We start from the raw sequence: 21,697 nt of genomic DNA, 5'->3' as shown, positions 1-21,697 counted from the left end.
ACCTACAGAGCTGAAATATTCTTCTAAAAATCTTCGTTCTGCAGAAGGAAGAAAGTCATACACATCTGGGATGGCATGAGGGTGAGTAAATGATGAGAGAATTTTCATTTTTGAGTGAACTATCCCTTTAAAGGAAACATCCTGCTCAAAGATTTATTTCATTGTTATGTAATCAACAGATATTTCCAAAACACCTCACACCACTTGTGCAAGGGTGTCACAGCTTGCCTTGATGCTCCCTAAACAGGCTACAACAGTTTTGAAGGGGATTCCCAGCATCATGATTTTGCTTTATTTTTCTTTTTTTTTCTTTTACCTTCCTTTATTTTCCATAGTAGGAGAAACTAACTTGTTTACCAGCCAGTCAGAACTGGTTTTAACTTCTATAGCCCTGATTTAAGCAACTCCAGTGGACTGCACATATTACCATAGGCTATTTACAATACCCCGTTTAATAAAATTAATTTCAAGGCCACTGTTTGTGTCTCTGTTACCACAGTTTGGAACAATCTGCAGGTCTTCCTATGATTAAATCACAGAACAAATGTCGACCCCTCCTAAATGAAAAATATCCAAAAATACTTTACACATATTGCACATGGTGATCAGTGTTTATACATTCATAGTTGTTTTTTTTAAGTAATATTTGTGGGGTGCCTTAGAGGAGCAGGTTGAGAAGTGGATTAAAAATGTGTTACACAGTACTGAGTGTTTGAAAGTTATTTGTTGTTTAACAGACATCAAAGTGTTATCCGACCAAATAAAATTACAGACACTCTGAGGACAAGTGCCTTTCTCATGAGCACAATAGAGATACTTGCAGCTCTCTATTTCATGGTTCACACTTTCCAGGGTTTGAACCCAGAACCATTAGTTTACCAACCCAGACTTGTAACCACTATGCTGCCATCACTACATTTGGTGCATGGAACTCTAGAAGAGGGTTTTCATGCTCTTTTGTGTTATTATGTGTTTTATTCTCTAGTTAGATGGGGGAAATCAGCTTATTGTGTTTTCAGAGCTGCAGCCAAGAGCAATACAAAATTTAACAAAATTGAAAATATTTGTGATGTTTTTAAAATATTTATAAATTTGTATTTTTAAACAGCATATATTTTGTTTAGAAATTTTTTTAGAGATGGAATTAGCTGTAAATATTCACGGAAGCTTGACCTTTGGCCTAATTTGTTTACAATCTGAATTTCTGAAATCTGAATTTTAAAAATTTGTATTTGAAGTTCTGAATTTCTTTTTAATCTGAAAATTTGAAACTAAATATATTTACAGCTAATTCCACCTTTAAAAAAAATAAAAAATCTTGTTAAAAAATACAAATTTATAAACTACAGCACAAACATTTTATATTTTGTTAAATGTAACATGTCAAGAATAGGGCTGTTCAGGTTGTAGTCCCAGAAGAGAATTCTCCATGGGTTCCCTCTGGATTTTCCTATGGGTTTTTTTCAACTTATGAGGAAAATAAGGTCTGTGGTAAACATTACTTACACAGTCATACTTCAAACGTGAATTTTGAAGCTTATTGACTTGTATACCTTTTTTTTTAAACACACGGCAGCTTCAAAATTTACGTTTGAGGTATGAAAGTGTGCAATTTATGTTATAGAAAAAACGTCCATATATCATCAAGTCATGTTTACCACAGACCTTATTTTACTCATAAATTGAAAAACCCCATTATAAAAACCAATAGGAAAATGCAGAGGGAACCCATGGAGAATTAGACTTCTGGGTTGCCTTCAAACTGACGTCACGGCTGAACAGCTCTATTTAAATGAACAAAATTCTGATTGAAATAGATAGTCAATAATTAGTCAATGAAATAGATTAGTCAATAATAATCATTAGTCTAGCTCCATAGACTGATCCTTCAAAATGAAGACCTCAACCAGAAATAATTTCTAGCAGTCAAGATACCAAAACAAGAGCAACAAAATAAACAGTACTTCTTGACTGAAATCAGCTGACCATGACAAAGAACTGCAGAAAAAAAAAAACATCATAGGGTTGTCATTTTAAACCCTATAGACATAGAACGGGCTACATCAAAGTGACTAGATTACTGTAAAGAAACATCTTTGGACTTTAAGGAACGTGGCGCTATCTGGAACTATAGGAAAAGACCACAGAATCCTTCAACCCAGACCAAAATGTACTGACCTTAACCAGTCCAATAGCTAAGACCGAAATCAGATGACCAGGACTCCAGCTCTGATGTCTCTGAATATGTAAGTGTGCATGTTTTCTTTGTGAGGACAAAAAAGAAGTCACAGTCGGCGTTCAGTACAGTATAGACCAGAAATTGGCACTTGAGTGCAGCAAGTCATTTGATGGCATATATTCCAGATCCGCAGACTCTGGACATAACTATGATGTAAGTCTCCAGTAAAGAAGGCCATAGTGGAGTAAAAGTACTGCAAGGTGAGCCAAGTTGTAGTGAACTTGAACATTTTTGATAGCACTTTTGTGATGGTGGCATTGGGAGCTCACTCCAGACCAAAGGTGCTGGTTTCTTCCACAGCAGTGAGCATCTTCTCGTAGAGCATGGAGAAGGAGGAATAAGGAGGCAGATCCAGGCGGTTAAAGCAGGTGTGAGCCCTACACAAACACATAAAAAGACATGTACTTAAACATATACACACAAACTCTGTACTTTTAAGAGCTATAGGGCTCATTTCAATTTCCTTAACATTAACCAAGATTAATAAATGCTTTAAAAATATTGTTCCTTGTTAGTTCATGTTAACTGTTGTGTTAATTAAAGTTAACATACCACCTTGGCATTAGCTGATTGATAAGGAGTATGGACCCTTTTCACATTTCCAGATTTGGAACACAGAAACTATGGCAGGGTAAATTTCTATAGCAATGAATGGGACACCATAAATATTACTTTGCTTTCCCATTTGCTTCAACAGCAAAAGCAAAAATCCATTATTACATTTTCACAGCTTTTCAAAAGAGGAAAAAATAGAGTGTGGTGCATTATGGCAGTCAGAAGAGAAAAAGATGCCAAATTTACTGTCACTCCCTCAGCAGCTATATTTGAAACCATGTCTCAGCTGTGTTGACTTGTATTTTTTCAATAATGTCAGGGTAAAATAACACAAAAAATAAAGTTACAAATGTACGTTATGGGCTCTATTTTCGTGAGTGCACAAAGCGTAAGTGGGTGTGGGTGGGAGTGTTTGCGCTATCTGCTGGTGTATGCGTGCAAACAGTGAGTGTATTGTATGTTAAATGATGTGCCGCAAAGTGCAATTTGCTATTTTCCTGAGAAATAGGTCATTGCGCTAAGATGTTTTAGAACCGTGTCTGTTTTCAGCGCAAGTTTAAATTCAGTTCCTGCATTTGCAGTTTGGAGATTCCACCAGCAGGTAGTAATAAAATTTGAACTCTCAAAAATACAGTGGAACATCAAATTTGACCGACAATTACAGTTAGCTGTTTTATAAAACACAAATGTATGAGATTTGTGTTAAACTATCTATAGGTCATCATTTATTTTTCAATTATTATTATTATTGTTATTATGTTTATATTTACAATTGTATTTATGATATAATTTGTATTGGTATTTTTCCACCTGTTGACGTAGAGATATTTTTATGTCACTGCAAAAGGGGCTGGTGGAAGAAGTTGGAGAGGGTAAAATGTTTGGATTTGGTATGATTTTTTTTACCTCTTTGTTATTTTGATAATATTTTTGTTTCGTTTGAAGTGTAATTTGAATTTACACATATTTTTGGTTAAATTTTTGTGTGTTTAATAATTGATAATGATTAATAATACTTATATTCTCCATAATTTAATGGAGCGTACATCCAAATTCTGACGAGAACCACATTTTTCATGTGTATAAAAGGAGTGTGTCACTCCGTGTAAGTCTTATGGCATAGTTAAAGCACTAAAGAACATACAGTAAGTCCATATTTCTATTCTTCTAATTCATACAGTCCATTAACACTATCAGCTTCTTATGAATGTGCTGTCTTTGATTATATAGCTGGTGCTTGACAGGGAATGAAATATATAATAGGATGCAGACGTAACTGGAGAAGAACCTCAGAATTAAACTGCACTTGATCCAGCCCATTTGCGCAATTTCGCAAAACCCACTTGTGCCTAGACTTAGAAAATACCAAAACTTCATGGCCATGTCCACTGACTTTGCATGTATGTCTTATGGCATAGTGCTGCGTTTAGCACAAGCACTCTTAAAATATGTTCCTAAATTATAAGAAATTGTGTTAATAGGTATAATATCCACAGCAAGACCTTATATGAGACACTTCACACAAAAACAGCAATAGTTTTAGAAATACCGTGGTAGGGAGGTGACTTTGCCCCATTTCTCCATGCAGAATCGACGTGGGCCATTACTGCCCCGCAGAGAGGCAAAGCCCTCATAGGGAATGCTGGAAGTGCCAGTAACAAACTGAAGAAAAGCAGAGCAAATGTTGGCTTGGTTAATTTCACTGACCTAGCAAGAGAAGAGCTTAAGGTTTGAAGAGGAATTAATATTACTTTTGCACTATGAACTCACTACTTGGTGCACAAAAACAGTAGTTAATCACATAATAAGACTACATACAGTATAAATGACTGTTTAGAACACATAAAATCCATGCTGTTTGTTTGATCTGAGTGTACCTGAAGAAGTCGTAGTCTCTGTTCATTACTGAAATGCTCCACTGCAGCCCAGAACCATCTAATCACTATGTGGTTGTCATGGTAACCTTTAAAACAGAGATTATGTTAAAAAAAATAGAGGCCATCACCATGGACCATGATATCTTGCTGTTTTCTTTTAAACAGTTTTTCTAAACTAGCGATACTCTTGCCTATCTGGTACAAAATTACCTCCTCTGTATTCTGTATTGTTTCTCCAGTCTGACAGGTCAATCTCTGCTGTTCCAGCAATGACCAGCTCCAGCTCACGGGCATCAAACACTGAGACGAGTCGGACATCCACCACCTGCGCAGCCACATGGGTCTTAGATCAATCAGAGTTAAATCACAAGCCATTAGTAAATCACAGATTCAGATGGCATCACACCTCATAGAATCCCCGCACAAGACTCTCTGTCTGCTGGGCCACACCCCTCTCAATCCTCCATTTCACCATGCCTTCAATGTACTCTTTCTTGTTCTTGTCAGACACAGGGATGCCAGATCCACCCGGCTTTAGCTCACGCTCAGTGATCTGACATAAATAGACACCAATAAACCACTAATTTACTTCTTTTCTTTTTTTTTTTTTTCAGAAAAGAAGAGGTGTGCTTTTCCAGGCAAAATTTGCCACTACGATGTTAAAGTTGTTCCAACAAAGTTCCCAATATTTGCTAATCCATTGTTAAAGTATTCTGAGTTGTTATGTACCAAAATTGGGCACTAATAATAGTAATCTTTGCCTTTGCAAACACTATTAACAAATAGTACACTGTTTGAAGATATGTTACTCTTGAGGTTTTAGGACTTTTCTAGATGTAAATGTAGAATGGATAAAGAGATATTCCCTCTTAATACACTGATGCCCAATCTAACCTGTCCAAACACCTCCTCATTAACAGTAAATGTGAGATCCAGCATATCCTCAATGTCATTGTCCTTCATCCACTGCAGACTCTGATGGAATTCCTCATCCAGAAATTCCAGATCACTCAGATCACATGGGCTGCAAAAGACAACAAAGTCACAGTTCAGTTTACAAGTCTAAAATTACAGACACATGCTCTACTTAAGAATGTGTATGGTCACTCTTAGGGCTTTCACACTTAAAAAAAAAACAATGACTGGAAATTTACTCAATAGTCTGAACTAGTTCAGTCAAGAAAAACAGAATGTTAATGATATTGTGTAAGCCCCTCACCAATGTGAAGACTTACATGCGAAGAAGGCCTTTGTAGAAGGGTCGTGTGAAGAATGCATCCAACAAGTACTGATGAATTAGAGCAAGACCCAGAATGCGTCCACTGAACCGGAACCTGAGGAACACAATATTACAGTCTAAAAATACTTCAGACCTGGCATGGCAGAAATTAAATCCACCCATCGATTGGTTCCTTACCACTCATGATGGTTGTCCACAAATGCTGACATTGGGCTGATCTGCACAGTGTAAGTGTCATTAGCTGAGTATTCAAATAGTCCATAGTATGGATTATAGAGCTCACGGGAAACCAGGAAGAAGAATTCTCTGGATGGGCCACTATAGTCCAATCTGAAAAACAATAGACAGTAAATACTCATATAATGTAGAGACAATTTCAGATCAATGCACACATATAATATTTTGTATCCCAAACATCATCATTACTGTGATATGGTTGTATTATTTACATTTACAATGTAAAATGATAGAACTACAGGAGCATTTTATTTACAGGGATGAAGAATACTAAATTAAACAGGGTTCCCGCACCATTTGACCAATACATTTCCATGACTGTTCAAGTTGTTTGTGATTACTAGGATAAGCGTTTTTCAGAATTATTTAAAAGAAATTGCTCTCACGAAAAAAGCAATTTCTAGCCAATTAAATAATTTAGAGCTGAGCATAACTAGAAAAATGTACATAAAAATATACAAATTTCCACAACTTTTTCATTCATTTGTAATATTTTACGTTTTTCGTGTCTATGATTTTTTTTTTTTTAAAGCTAATATTTTATAAGAATCAGCTTTGCCTTCTAGGTGAGACAGACTAGAGTAGAGGTGACATGAACACCTGCTGTAATGTAGTGATCTTCTTTTAAAGGTATCTATAATAGTGAGCGCATTACATGTTAAAATCACAGAGAATAAAGCATACAGACCCCTCTTCTCCCACAAATCTGATGTAAAGCTTGCTTCTCTGGAGGTCTTTGCGAGAAAAGCACATGATCTGGTTGAAAGCATCCTCCAGCAGGTGATCTCTTCTAATTATCAACCTGGAAAGGGAAGATCATAAAACCACATGGCAGAGAATCCAAAGAAAAACAGATGAACGTAACCATATCAAAAGTGGTTCCATATCTCATATAAGAGCTTATAATTCTTGGCCCTAACTTTGTAATCACCTTCAATCACAAAATGGCGATCTGAAATGTAGGTGGCGCTCTATCAAATTTTAGCCCTCACAGATGTGCTCATCTATAGACAATCAGTCTAATTTTAAGTTCAAGCAACACCCCCATTGTTTCATTGAATATCTTGGCCTCTAAGTGGACTAGAAACTCAATCTAGGTGTCATTAGAAAGCAGAGATCACCCCCTTTCAATATAAATCAATAGATGATAATATATATTTCCAGTTATTTGTTTAGCATGCTTTTCCTGCTGGACAACATATCTTGTTCTAAGATATAACATTGGTGTGACGAGGAGGAGGGCGGGGCCAGGCTGCACGGCCGGCCCCCAAATTGGGCTAATCAGCCAAGGAGAGGGATGGGGCCGAGCCAGATGCGGCAGTTCAAGAGAGAGAGAGCCACATGCAGCTGCCGTGTGTGCATTTGTGTCTTTTTGTTTAAGTTCTTATTAAAATATTACTTTGACTGTTCAGCCGGTTCCCGCCTCCTCCTTGCCCATTTGAACCGTGTTAAATTGGTGACAAAGCCCAGGAAGGAGGAGGGATGTGCTGTCGTGGAGTCCTTACCACTGCCGTCCACCCAAAGGAACAGCCGCGGCCATCCGCCGGGGGACGGAGGAGTCGCTGCCGGACACCTGGACGCGGAGGAAAGGCCGCCGTCCGCCAGGGGCGGAGGGGCTCACTACCGGTCGCCAGAACGCGGAGGGGCGTTCCATCCACCAGGGGTCGGAGGACTCGCTCCGGTCCACCCGGGGAGGAGCGGCTGTCATCCTCCAGAGGGTGGAGGTTCGTGTCTGGGAACCAGCGAGCAATTTTCTTTTTTCTCTCTCTCCTGTTCCCGCCTCCTCCTTGCCCATTTTAACATTGTTACAGTTGGATTGTTTACACAAGCAAGCTTACAGGCAAGTAAAAAATGGAAATTGTTTTGGACAACTGCCTAAGTTAAAAGCAGATATAAAGTTTTTGCTATTTGGGGCTTACAGAAGCAGTGATTGGCACATAAAAGACAAAGAAATGTTGATGTTTTACGGAAATTATATTTCACTTTGTGATTCTTTTGAAAATCCCTCGAACTGTGGTCTTAGGGCAACAAAATAAACTGTTCAGTCGCATTCCTGCATTCAAACGAAACCACATATGCCTGAATTATGTATTCAAAAACTTGAGCATTTTAAGCGTAAAAGTTTTTGCGACATAGTGCCCCCTTTTGGACCTGCAGAGTTGAAGAGTTTAACAACCTTCCTATCAAACAATTATTGCCCTAACCCATAATCAACACCTTAAATCAGTGAGAAATTATAGGCTAATATGAAAACTGTTCAGGCCCCTAAACCCAGACCTAACCCTATAATTTTCAGTTGGTTGATAGGAATATCATTAAAGGGCCAACGAGGATGTTGATTCAGGTACATGTCCTACTTGGGTAAACCACACTGACCAAGGAAATCTTGCTGGTTAAGCTAGTGAAAAAACCTGGTGGGGGACACCAGCATCCAAAACACAACATATGTTGTTGACCAGCAACGCTAGTCAAATGCCTTGGAACTTGAACTCACTTCACTTTTCCTGGCCCCTGCCCGTAGCCCTTGTTCTCCAATTTGCGGTAAAAGTTTCTTAGTTTGGCCTCAAAATCTCGCTTGTAGGGCGCAGGGGCTCTGGCATTTGCTCGAGATGTACCTGTGAGCAAGAGAGGGTGTGAATAACAAGACAAGGGAAGATAACAACACCTGGTAGATCTATCCACAATGCAAATCTCCTCTAGCATTTCAATATCTGTTTTAAAATACATGCATGATTAAATAAACATACAGATTAGTCCACAGGGCCTTCCACTTTCATTAGCTAATTACAAATATTATAATAGAGGACACAAGACAGGAAAATAGTGTGTAAGAAGGAGAGGAGGAGGAATTATTAGGATGTGAGTCAGGGTCATGTGACCTCTCACCAGGGGAGCTCTGTGGGGAGGGATGACAATAGCTGGAGAGCAGTAAGGCATTGGGTGGCACATACGACATCACTTCCTCTTCAAACAGGCTGCAAGGAGAGAGAGCTATGTAACAGGTGTGTGTATTCTAACCTGAGTTAGGCTTAAAAAAGTAGGCCAATAGAACATGTGCACTGCTAAGTTGCTAATTTTTCTCATTTAGTTGAGATTCTTTTAAATATGTACGATAAATACACACGCAACTAATGCGTGCATGACATTTCAGGCAAAGGGAAACAGGCACACAGTCAGCTCTAATTAAACAGGATGCAAAAGCTACAAATTCACTCGCACTCACATACACCCACTAACCTAAGTAACATAACAAGGTCTGCATCACTAGACAGACGGGTTAACCCAGATGGCCCCTCATTGCGGATTAATTGAACCTTCTCCCTGGAAACACAGCCAAGCATATACATGGAAAAACGTTAGTATTCAGCTAAATTAGCATGAAAAAAAAAAAAACTGTAAATAAGTGTAGCATAAACTCTCAAACAGCATTTTTGTCAAAAAATCAAAAGACGTTTTGCATTGTAAACACATACACAGCACAGCTTCATGTACTTGTGCATTACTCATATAATTACAGGTCTGTGTATTTCAAGCTTCATTCAAGTATGAAATATCTTTGCCTGACAAAGTAGTATGTTTGTAGTATGACAACATAAGGTCCTTTCCCACTGCAGGATCTAAAACACGTTTTGGGTACTTTTACTCAGATATACTTCTTTTCATCGAACTATAGTTCCTCTTAGCCATTTATAGTTTTTAGATCCTACTCCGGGGTAGGTACTTTTTGGGAAAAGAGGTGATGCTGAAACCTGTGATTTAGACACGTATGATGCACAAAGCAATGAGCAATGTGAAGAGTCGGCAGCCGCCATGAGTAAAAAAACTAGTAGCTGCTAGCCTGATACTCGGAGGATTGCGCTAATTTACAATTCGTTTAACAGAAATAATAATAAAAAAAGTATCTAAAGAGTATCACCTGTTTCACATATAATGTGCGTGATGGGTGAGCAGTGCTGCAGCGTGACTTTAACAGGAGACATGGTTTGAGTTTTCATTGCATCTGTACTGTGACTATACTGAAAATAATTACATTAACTACATTGATTTTTTTCCTGGGATGACAGACATAAATAATAAGATGTTTATCAAGAGTGGGTAAATTAAATATATTATAAGCATAACCGTCATGAAATCTAATTTACATGAGGAAAGTGTTACGTGCCTTTTACTGCGTGGTTAACTTGAATAAAGACGTATTTTTTTCAGTCAATGGTGAGTTGTTCAGTACAGTATTATATCTTGAGTCATGAAGGCCTTTACTGTAAAAGATTGTGTTGATAAATAGGTTCAGTGCATTTTCTGCTAAGTTCAGCTTGTGCTGCGTGGAAAAAATGGGCTGAGCACCTCATTTCTCCTCTCACTGTGGCTTCAGTGACGCAGCACCACACCCATGTCTCACTCGCCCAGTGTAAGGACTGTAACCTGAAGATACAGTTTATGTTAAACAGCCCTAACAAAAAAATAGGTCCAATCCTGGCGTTCTCTGTCAGTGTTGTTGATTTTGTTGTTGTTGCTATTGAACTGCATGTGCAAACATAAAAAATGATAAATGGTCGACACTAAATTACGTCACTACAAATTTTTTTATTTTGTGTGTGTGTAAGTGTGTGTGTGTGTGTGTGTGTGTGTGTGTGTGTGCGAATGCAAGAGGGAAAATTCTCCTCGCTGTGCATTACTTCTTAAGAGTTCTCATCTAGAAAGGGGAAAGTATATTAACTGTATGTGGGAAAGGGGCTAAACATGTTGTCAGGAAAACATACTGTACCTAAGGGAGTGGTTTCTCACGAGCTCTGGCTGTCTCTCTTTTAGAATCTCAAAAATTTTGGGTTGTCGGAGAAAGGCGACAATCTTCTCATTATAGGCTGCAAAAACACAGACGGTTTACTATGTATCTACAGTATGTCCATGTGTTTATACGTATGTCACTGTTTGCACATGTACTCACCAACAGGCACCAAGTCCTGGTACTGACTGTTTCTTGACCGGCCCAGGACAATTGGACTTGGAGAGCGGGAGTCATCTGCTACCTGAAACATCAGAGGAGGCTTAACAGGTTTCACAAATTATTTTAATCTTTGCCAAAAATTCTAGCCACCCTTTCAAAAAAATCAAAACTAACTGCAAACTTGATCAATGATCAACGTGAAAATGATCAGTGGGGAATTTGCAGCAAGTTTGCGGCAAATTTGCCATGAATCATAAGAGCACTTTGCACCATGTTTTCTGGACATGGAACCAGGGTAATATGTTTTTTTAGTAATATTAATACCATGTTATTCTTTGAAGTATTTTGGAGTACCATATAAATACCATGGTATATGAGTATGGTTCGACTTCATTCAGTACCATGGTTTACATTAAAATACCAAGGTATTAGCATCTGATTCCATCACTGTACCATGATGATGTAACAGTACTCTTTTATAAAGGTGGGTCTATTAAATCTACACTCACTAAGCACTTCATTAGGAACACCTGTACACCTACTTATTCATGTGATTATCTAATCAGCCAATCGTGTGGCAGCAGAGCAATGCATATAATCAGGCAGATATGGGTTAATGTTCACATGAACCATCAGAATGGGGAAAATTTTGATCTCAGTTATTTCGACCGTGGCATGATTGTTGGTGCCAGACGGGCTGGTTTGAGTATTTCTGTTACTTCTGATCTCCTGGGATTTTCACACACAACAGTCTCTAAAGTTTACTCCGAATGGTACCAAAAACAAAAACATCCAGTGAGCGGCTGTTCTGCGGATGGATGTTGATGCGACAGACTGGTTCGAGCTGACAGAAAGGCTACGGTAACTCAGATAACAATTCTTTACAACTGTAGTGAGCAGAATACCATGTAAGGTTCCACTTCTGTCAGCCAAGAACAGAAAGCTCACCAAAACTGGACAATTGAAGACAGGACAAACATAGCCTGGTCTGATGAATCTTGATTTCTGCTGAGGCACACAGATAGTAGGGTCAGAATTTGGCGCCAGCAGCATGAATCCATGGACACAACCTGCTTTGTGTCAACAGTCCAGTCTGGTGGTGTAGTTATGGTGTGGGGAATTTTTTCTTGGCACATTTTGGGCCCATTAATATCAATCAATCATCGCTTGAATGCCACAGCCTTTTTGAGTATTGTTGCTGACTATGGGCATCCTTTCATGGCCACAATTTACCCATCTTTTAATGGTACTTACAGCATGATAATGCACCATGTCACAAAGCAAAAGTAATCTCAAACTGGTTTCAGGAACATGACAATGAGTTCATTGTTCTTTAGTGGCAACTGACAAATCTACAGAAATTGCGTGATGCAATCATGTCAACATGGACCAGAATATCAACATCTTGTGGAATCCATGCCACGAAGAATTGAGGCTTATTTGAGAGCAAAGGGAGGCTACCTAGTATTAGTATAGTGTTCCTAATAAAGTGCTCAGTGAGTGTGTATATTACATGTACAGCACATACAGTATATATGCAAATGACAAAATAATATTGTTGGGAAAAGCTAGACAACAGTTTAAAAACATGAAAAGTTTCATGTCAACATTTACAATGTTCAGCCTAATGCTGTATGAACTCTGTTATGTATACAGAACTAGAGCTGTGGCAGAGGGTAGATAACATGGCTAAGTTCTGACCTCTCCTACACTGTGACTACGCTGGCGGGAGAGGTGCTGTCGGTGGACTAGCAGGCCACTGGACCGAGAGTTCTGTAAGGGCAATCGCGGTTCAATAAATGTTGTGGCACGACAGTTATGATCCACGAAGAAAGGCTGTTGTGCACAAACACATAGACAGGAAAAGTCTGAACAAAGAACTACATAACACATCTCCAGACAGACCCATCAGCAGACAGGCCCATAAGACAAGCATATGTTTGTGGTTTGTTTCTTGCCAGAGACACTAATTTGGTGTTAAGATGGCAAACAGATGAACAATCCTGCTTTAAAAAAAGAAGAAAATCTTAAAAATAGAAAACAGAGTTCCAGAGGGAGAAAATACACACACACACACACACACAAACCTTGCCAGTGTGGTCATGTTTCATCTCCCAGCCCCGTGGCAGCTCCAGCTGCTTGTTGGAGAACAGATTTAGAAAGTTGACGAGGTCTCGGTTGTGCTGGTAATGCTCAAAGTGCTGTGCGTCCCGCCGAACTTTACTGATCATGTGCTTCAGACAGGTGTTATTTGTGAACATGTGATAGGCACTCTAAAAGGAAACAAAGAGATCAGATCAAGAAAGGTGTACATGTAAGCTCTGATAGTTGTGTTTGTGTGTGCTTTGGCTCACAGGATTAGAATGCAGAACAGAGAAGAAGTCGGGACTGGAGAGGAGCTTTGCACCAGGAGACTGAAGCAGCAAAGCCAGATGAGAACGTGAGCTGACTTGACCCTTCAAGCCATCCCTACGATATTCTACACAAAGAGAACAAACACCTCTCAAAGATCTCTTTTTTTATATTTTACCCTGACACATTTGTCATATTCTGTTCATCTCACCATAGTTTTCATCTACTTAACCACCAGTGTTGGGTAAATTACTAAAAAAGTAATCACATTACTAATTACTTTAGTTTTAAGTTACTTTCTAAAACACTAATTTCTATTTTCTCCTTGTCCATTGTCGCACACCCTTCAGCTGTCACAGAACGCAAACAGATGTACGTACATATGAACATATGAATTCACATTTTAATTGTAAAACACATGAATAATATTTGTTTAGAAATTCTTACAATTTTCACAAAGCAATTTGTAACCCAAGTAATTCACTTAAATGTAATTACTTTCATTGAAAGTCAGTAACTGTAATCTGATTACAATAATTTAAAATGTAATTCATTACACTACTTTTGTGCCTAAAAGTAGATTACAGTAACTAATTACTTTTTAATCCAATTAAACTCAACACTGTTTAAAATATCATCTATTGTTTTCATTTTGATTGACAGCTTACCACAGATAGAGTGAGGCAGCAAGTCAGTCTCTTCAGGAGGGGGATTGCCCACTCTCTGCTCCTCAGACCTCTCACTGGTCATCGTCCTTTGAATATTCTGATACCTGTTAGAGAGGAAAATATTCAAAAACATTCAGAAATGTATTAAATTATCTACTGCTATTGTATAGAAATCAGAAATCACAATATTCTTAAAAATATCTCCTTTTGTGTTCCACACAAGAAAGAAAGTCATACAAGTTTGGAATGACATGAGAGTGAGTAAATGATTTTAGGTGAACTATTCCTTAAATTTCCTTCAGTATATAGTTCCAGAATATGGTCATATCGGCCAGCAAAATATAAACAAAAAACAAATTACTTGGTGCACCTTTAAATTCCTAGTAAAACAAGACAGAAGATGGACAGCAAACACCTGCATTACTTCTGATTAACACAATGTGGAATTAAATGAAAAATGAACTTTCAGTCAGTAGTGAGATTTGAAGCTTTGTAATATGATTGCAAATCCCTTTGAGGTCTAACCTGCGGTTGAGCTGTTCCATCTGCAGTATGGAGCTGGAGCGCGTCAGACCTTGAGGGGTGGGTGGGCCAGTGGGTCTCTGCCATGTGGTTGTGCGGTTCACATGATCCACAAAGAAGATACGGCCATGACTGTCGATACGAGCCTCCCAGTCTAAGAAAAGAGAGGAGAGAAATTAACATAAAGAGTAAGGTGTGATGGTGACTGATTATGTTTTAATTTACAATCCTAGCTAAAGCCAAAATGACTTAATTTGGCGAAAATGGTTTAATATATGAACACAAAGCACAAAGCAAAGTACTGTACAAAAATAACATGGAAGCGCATGTAGGCGTTCAGAAACACATACAGTATACACACTCACTGGGAGGTAAGGGCTCTTCCACACGCTGGTATCGGTGAATGTCTTGTCTTACAGATGGCAGAGAGGAAACGCATTGATCTCCATTTATCTGAGGGATACCTGCACCATATTTACACAGATAATGATGTAAGTGAAAAAACAAACACTTTTTATTTGAGGAGACTGCCTATGTAGTCAAATGTCTGTTTCTATACCTGCCACCACTGTCCAACTTATGTTTTATTTCATATTACTGTCTACAAGTCAGATAAGGAATGAGAATGAATCATTAAGCGAAAACAGAACTTTACTTTTCACTTTTATGCATTTGGCTGTTATCCAAAGCAACTTACAGTGCATTCAAGGGGCACATCAGAATACACATGAACTTAGCATTGCTAGCACTATGCTCTCCAAATTGAGCTCAAGCAACACAAGGAACAAAAATGGTGAAACACCAGCTGCATCTACCTGATTCTGTGTCTGTCTCTGTAACAAAGGTTTCAGAATCCACAGATTCTCCATCCCCTGATTGCATTAACTCCTCCTCTTCCTCGTCCTCCTGTGAAACACCGGCTGTTGCTTCCAGGCTCCACCTCCTGGACATTGTGTCCTCAGTCACTTCTTCACATTCCTCTACCTCATTGTCTGATGGTTCTGGATGTGGCACATCCCCCTCTAGCTCATTGGCTGGAGGAGATTCCTCACCAGTCTCTGCTACCTCATAAGTTGTTGGTGTGTCATCTGAAAGATCTCCTCCTCCTGGGTCAATGGCTGCCTCTGCCCCCTGTTCTGCCTCCTGTGAAGATCAAGTTAATGGAGAAAGATTGTTACCAGTGCTATTATCATTACTGAAAACTAAAACTAAATTTTATTTATTAAAGCTGAAGTATGTAACTTTTTCTGTGTTAAAATACTTTCTCCTATCCTAGTTTAATATGCAGAGACAGCTATAAACCATTCATAAATTAATTTTCTCTGAAAAAAACTGTAAAAACTTTGTTTCTGTTGCGCTATGAAAATGGCTCTGTTTGTTTTGAGCAACACACTTAGACTCGCTCCAACAACGTTATTCAACCAATGGCATGAGTTGGGGGCGGCACTATCTCTTTGTTTGACCAACGGCATACGCTAACCCCCCCCCCCATCCCAATCCCAATCCCAATCCCGGAAAAATAATTCTAAAATGAAACCCTCCTCCTGCCCAGCATCAATGGTCTATATCTGTTTCAAGGGTCTCAACTGTATGTCTATCCATTTGTGCAGCAGTAGCATGTCCTACATGCTTGATGCACCATGTCTTATGAATGTCTAATTGTGCAGCAAGGCTGTTTATGTTCTAGCAGTAGCAAGTCTTCGTACTTCCTCTGCTGCTGCAGCAGCCAGGACCGTATCTGACGATTTATGCACCCTAGGCGAGATCGCTCCTGGTCACCCAGGGGGAGCGATCTCATCCCGTCGGTCCGTAGTCTGGTCTGCATTTGCAACCCCCCAGCTGGTGGCGCCCTAGGCGACGCCTTGTTCGCCTATGCCTAGAAGCGGCTCTGGCAGCAGTGTAAGTAGATCTAGTCCACTAGATTCTGTCTAATCCACCAAGAAAAAACCTACCATTTGTCATATACATTATAACACCTTTAATTTATGGCAAGAACTGTCATGACAGATCTAAACTAAATTGGAATAACAAATTGAAAATGTAATTAAATTTAAAATCTAACTATACTAACAATAAAAATCAAACTGACCTGAGAGGCGGACAAAGGGACCAGGCAGCTGTCAGATGCCATTGAGGAGATATCAACTTCAGTTGCCAGCTCCTCACTGTGTTCCAGCCCCTTTTCCTCCTCCTCTACTTCCACTTCCTGTGGATCCTCTTGCCTCTCCAGCAGGCTGGCGGTTTCCACCTCAGGGGCCACTGAATTTGGCATCACCTCTGGCTCTAGTGCCACCTTAGTCTCCATTTCAGACTCCAGCCCAGCCTCTACAGGAGGTTCCTTTACAGTTCCTTCAAACACTGATTCTTTAATTTCCCCACAAGGTTTTGGGGGTATTTGTTGAGTTTTTGGGGTCCCATTAAACGTTGGAAGTGTGGCCTCTGAAGCAGCTGACCTTTCATCATCTTCATCTGAGTCGATGTGCAGCATAGCACTAAGGCGTGTGTGAGTGGGAAAGCTGGAGTGCAATTTGGGAGAAGCTGCCCCAAGAGGCCTCTCTCCCGGGCCCCTAGGGGCCTCAATGGTTTCAAGCTGCTCAATGAAGGAACCTTGAAGCAGGTCAGGGGAAGAAGGGGCCTCGTCGTCCAGAGTGGCACCATAGATCTCTGTGTCTGGGGAGGGCATGCTACTCATTTCGCCATTTCTGTGGGAACCCTGGGAGCCTGTGGGGGAAGGGCCCGCTGAAGAGACAGGGAGAGGGTGGGGCAGCTCTTCATCATCCGAAGGGGTTCCAGGAGCTCCATTGAGGGCTGCTGCCCCTAGTATTGTCTCAGGGGAAACATCTATAAGATGATATGTAGGTACAAGTTATTGCGAAACTATTTTTGTTTGTGTAAATCTGAATTTGACTAGGCCAGAATATCTCCAAAAAATGTATTGGATAGCTTTATTTCAAGACTAAATCATCAGCACGTGGCATTTAGAATTTATTAGTAAACCAACTGATGCCAGTAATTTCAAATTATTCAGCCTAGTTGATATATTGGTCTATCACAGCATTTTAATTTTGGAGACACTCTTATCCAAAGTGACTTATTGTATAAATGGAGAAATAACAAACACATATGACCAGTCATAAGAAGCCAACAATATTAGCAGTGCCGCCATTTCAAATGTGGACTAGAAATATAAATAGTATAGTAACTATTCAATAGTCAATAGTAACTTGACGAACATCCTCTGTGGTCTTGCAGTAGCTATGTGGTAGCTATAAGCTGAGCTAGCATGTGTATATGTGTGTATTTGTGTGTGTGTGTGTGGATGGGTTTGGGTGGTTTACGAGGAAATTTGTTTAGGTTAAAAACTGGTAATTACAAGGGTATTATGCTATAAATGTGGTTTATGAGGACATTTCTCGTGTCCCCATAATTCAAATCGCTTAAAAAACATACTAAACGATGTTTTATTGAAAATGTAAAAATGCATAAAGTTTTTTGTGAGGGTTAGGGGATAGAATCTATAGTTCGTACAGTACAAAAATCATTATGTCTATGAAGAGTTCTCATGAAGATAGCTGCACCAACATGTGTGTGTGTGTGTGTGTGTGTGTGTGTGTGTGTGTGTGTGTGTGTGTGATCTCACCATCTTGGCCCATCAGTGTGACATCCACTTTAAAGTGCATTTGACCACTCACACGATCAGTGGGCAAACGTCGACATAGAGAGAAGCTCAGAGACTGGTTTCTGTAGCAATATAAACACACATACAGTTTAATCAAGTAACGTTTCTGATTATTTATATTATGACTATAAGCAGTATTAACTTGCCTTCTAAGATATTAAAAGAAGAATCAGCAACAAAAGTTTGTTTTCACACATTGCCACAGTTTGTGTCCACCAAAACATCTCATTGTGTTGATGTCCATCAAAATAGAAATGTAGTGTGGTTATGACCAGATGTGATGTTGCCATGGCCTCACCCTGAAGCGTGCTTCTCCAGAATCATTTGCACTGGGATATTCAGCTGACCCAGAAAGCGCTTAATAATTGGTCGACTTTTAGCAAACTTGTCCTTGACCTCAATCACTAAGACATCTGTCATAAGAGCCACAAAAGTGTGTTTCTACATGGAAAAACAAAGAGAACAAGAGTCAGAGAATAACTGTGAGATGTTTGTTTAGATGAACCGTGGTCTGAATTCTTTCAGCATATGTTAGGGTGACCATATGTCCTCTTTTCCCCGACATGTCCTCTTTTTAGACCTGAAAAAAACATCCGGTCTGGATTTCATAATTGGCTAAAAATGACCGGGATTTGGCTTTGTCTTGCTTGATGTGCTCTCTATTGTTAGGACTATCATACATTCTTTGTATTGAAATTGCGCATCAGTTTTCACGTTTACGTGTCCTTCTGTGATTATCCTGGCTAAAAGCGACAGAGCGTGTACTATTTCACTAAGTACTTTTTTTTACACACTCTCGCTCACCCACCTGCTCTATTTGCATACTTTTACATATTATGTGACAATCACAAAACGTCAGCCAAAGGAATCTGATCTTCAGGCAAGTACAACTGGAAACAACAGGGGGACTGAAAAGTGTGTAGTATAAACTTTTTTTTAAGGCATCTGATCTTTTCTGTGTTTATTTTATAATTTGGCCATTATTAAATGTATTAATGTTACTATTCATTAAATGCATTAAATAATTCACATTTAATTAATAGTACCCCAGCATATGTTTACTAAAGTGTAAGTGCTTGTTTGTGTGTCTGTATTTACAAAGCTAAGCCTTTCTGCATTTAGTAATTAATATATACGTCAAGGTTTGGTTGAAGAGAGGGCAATGATTCATAGAAAGTGAGATGATGGGCTTTATTTTAATATATATATATATATATATATATATATATATATATATATATATATATATATATATACACAGGTGCATCTCAATAAATTAGAATGTCGTGGAAAAGTTCATTTATTTCAGTAATTCAACTCAAATTGTGAAACTCGTGTATTAAATAAATTCAGTGCACACAGACTGAAGTAGTTTAAGTCTTTGGTTCTTTTAATTGTGATGATTTTGGCTCACATTTAACAAAAACCCACCAATTCACTATCTCAAAAAATTAGAATATGGTGACATGCCAATCAGACTAATCAACTCAAAACACCTGCAAAGGTTTGCTGAGCCTTCTGGAAATGGTATGTCTCAATTTGGTGTCACTAGGCTACTCAATACATGGTAGGAAGACTGCTGATCTGACAGTTGTCCAGAAGACAATGCACTGACACCCTTCGACAAGGCAGGGTAAGCCACAAACAGTCATTGCCAGAGCAGCTGGCTGTTCACAGAGTGCTGTATCCAAGCATGTTAACAGAAAGTTGAGTGGACAGTGAACCAGTGTGGCAGCACAAGCTGCACAACTCAGCCGAGAGTTTCGCAGCCTTCATGATTGTCAATGCCACATCGATTCAAGAATTTGGGTGAACTTCACAAGGAATGGACTGAGGCTGGTGGTCAAGGCATCAAGCAGCCACCAACACACATGATCATGTCAAGGAACCTTTGGCTACAGTTGTCAGTGTGGCCTCGTGCCAAGCCACTGCTGGAACCACATGACAACGTCAGAGGCGTCTTTACCTGGGCTTGTTAGGAGAAGAAGAACTGGACTGCTGCCCAGTGTTCCAAAGTCCTCTTTGTCAGATGAGAGCAAGTGAATTTGGTATTTCATTTGGAAACACAATGGTCCTAGAGTACTGGAGGAAGGGTGGCATTGCAGCTCATAGCATCACAGATTGCTTGAAGCTCAACAGTGTTAAGTTTCCAGCAGTCTGTGATGATTTGGGCGTCGCAACGTCATCCTGCTAGGCTGTTGGTCCATTGTGTTTCCAAATGAAATACCAAATTCACTTGCACTCGTTTGACCAAGATGATTTTGGAGCACTTGGCATGCAGTCCAGTTCTGCTTCACCTCAGCTTTGGTAAAGATGCCTGACGTTGTCATGTGGTTCCAGCAGGATTTGGCTTAACCTGCCGCACACTGCCAAAAGCAGCCAAAGGTTGGTTAACATGACCATGGTGTGTGGTGGCTGCTTGACTGGCCTAGACCACAGCCTCAGTCCAGACCTTGTGAAGTTCACCCATAGAGAATCTATGGGGTATTATCAGATTTAAATGAGAAACTAGAGACCAAAAAATGCAGATGAGCTGCAGGCTACTGTCAAAGAAACCTGGGCTGTCCATACCATCTCAGCAGTGCCACAAACTGATCACCTCCTTGCCACGCCGAACTTAAGGCAGTAATTAAAGCAAAGGAGCCCCTACCAAGCATTGAGTACATATACAGTAAATGAACATACTGTCCAGAACAGCCAGCAATTCACTGGCAATGAATGTTTTTATTGGTCTTACGATGCACTCCAATTTGTTGAAGGGTAGTGAATTGGTGGGTCTTCTGGTACAACTGTCAGACCAGCAGTCTTCCCAATTGATTGAACCAAATTGACGTAAACCACTTTAGTCAGTGCTGCACGGAATTTACCTTAATGCACGAGTTTCACAATTTGAGTTGAATTAGCTGAAATAAATGAACTTTTCCACGACATTCTAATTTATTGAGATGCACCTGTATATATATATAAAAACAGAAACAACCCGAAGGGGAAAACTCCAAAGTCCAGGGCAGAACACTACAGGACAGACTGGGTTCTATGCTCTGGACTGGAACCGACACACAGGGCAGGGCAGGGCAGGGCAGGGCAGGGCAGGACAGGACAGGACAGGAACTGACACACAGGAGAACCTAACAGGGTGATAAACCACAATGAACTGGCAGAAGACAAAAAAACACAATGGGGTTAAATAGGAAAGAAAATGAGGAGGGAAATCAGGAAAGCAGGTGAAGCAAATGAACTAATAATGAGGTAACAAGGGGGAGACAAGAGACAGGAGAGCACATGGCAAACAACTTAACAAGAACACAACAGACCGGACAGAAAGAGCACATGGCAATGAAGCTATCATTGGCCATGTGCTCAAACAAACACAACGACAAGAC

At 39.6% G+C, this 21,697-nt stretch overlaps 1 protein-coding gene across 2 annotated transcripts in view; it reads right to left on the bottom strand.

Annotated features, from left to right (window-relative positions):
- Positions 1 to 80: 80 nt before the first annotated feature.
- Positions 81 to 21,697, bottom strand: part of LOC127446863 (E3 ubiquitin-protein ligase HECW2-like) — a 30,423-nt gene continuing 8,806 nt past the window's right edge. Inside the window, exons 6-29 of one of the 2 annotated variants that reach the window (XM_051708155.1) lie at positions 18,613 to 18,755; positions 18,276 to 18,376; positions 16,725 to 17,476; positions 15,451 to 15,778; positions 15,001 to 15,099; positions 14,639 to 14,789; positions 14,114 to 14,217; positions 13,448 to 13,572; positions 13,181 to 13,366; positions 12,795 to 12,929; positions 11,094 to 11,175; positions 10,914 to 11,010; positions 9,386 to 9,469; positions 9,035 to 9,123; positions 8,643 to 8,763; positions 6,837 to 6,950; positions 6,089 to 6,241; positions 5,907 to 6,005; positions 5,566 to 5,695; positions 5,078 to 5,224; positions 4,882 to 4,996; positions 4,672 to 4,757; positions 4,344 to 4,456; positions 81 to 2,616 (exon numbers count right to left, since the gene is read on the bottom strand). In XM_051708155.1, the coding sequence (XP_051564115.1) occupies positions 2,505 to 2,616; positions 4,344 to 4,456; positions 4,672 to 4,757; positions 4,882 to 4,996; positions 5,078 to 5,224; positions 5,566 to 5,695; positions 5,907 to 6,005; positions 6,089 to 6,241; positions 6,837 to 6,950; positions 8,643 to 8,763; positions 9,035 to 9,123; positions 9,386 to 9,469; positions 10,914 to 11,010; positions 11,094 to 11,175; positions 12,795 to 12,929; positions 13,181 to 13,366; positions 13,448 to 13,572; positions 14,114 to 14,217; positions 14,639 to 14,789; positions 15,001 to 15,099; positions 15,451 to 15,778; positions 16,725 to 17,476; positions 18,276 to 18,376; positions 18,613 to 18,755 (3,666 nt within the window). In that variant the 3' untranslated portion in view covers positions 81 to 2,504. Of the gene's footprint in view, positions 2,617 to 4,343; positions 4,457 to 4,671; positions 4,758 to 4,881; positions 5,015 to 5,077; positions 5,225 to 5,565; positions 5,696 to 5,906; positions 6,006 to 6,088; positions 6,242 to 6,836; positions 6,951 to 8,642; positions 8,764 to 9,034; positions 9,124 to 9,385; positions 9,470 to 10,913; positions 11,011 to 11,093; positions 11,176 to 12,794; positions 12,930 to 13,180; positions 13,367 to 13,447; positions 13,573 to 14,113; positions 14,218 to 14,638; positions 14,790 to 15,000; positions 15,100 to 15,450; positions 15,779 to 16,724; positions 17,477 to 18,275; positions 18,377 to 18,612; positions 18,756 to 21,697 lie in introns of both variants that reach the window. The other variant, XM_051708156.1, reaches the window with a different exon arrangement.

This window comes from Myxocyprinus asiaticus, chromosome 10, assembly GCF_019703515.2.
Source record: "Myxocyprinus asiaticus isolate MX2 ecotype Aquarium Trade chromosome 10, UBuf_Myxa_2, whole genome shotgun sequence".
NCBI classification, from domain to species: domain Eukaryota; kingdom Metazoa; phylum Chordata; class Actinopteri; order Cypriniformes; family Catostomidae; genus Myxocyprinus; species Myxocyprinus asiaticus.
This window is presented reverse-complemented; position numbering and strand designations above follow the sequence as displayed.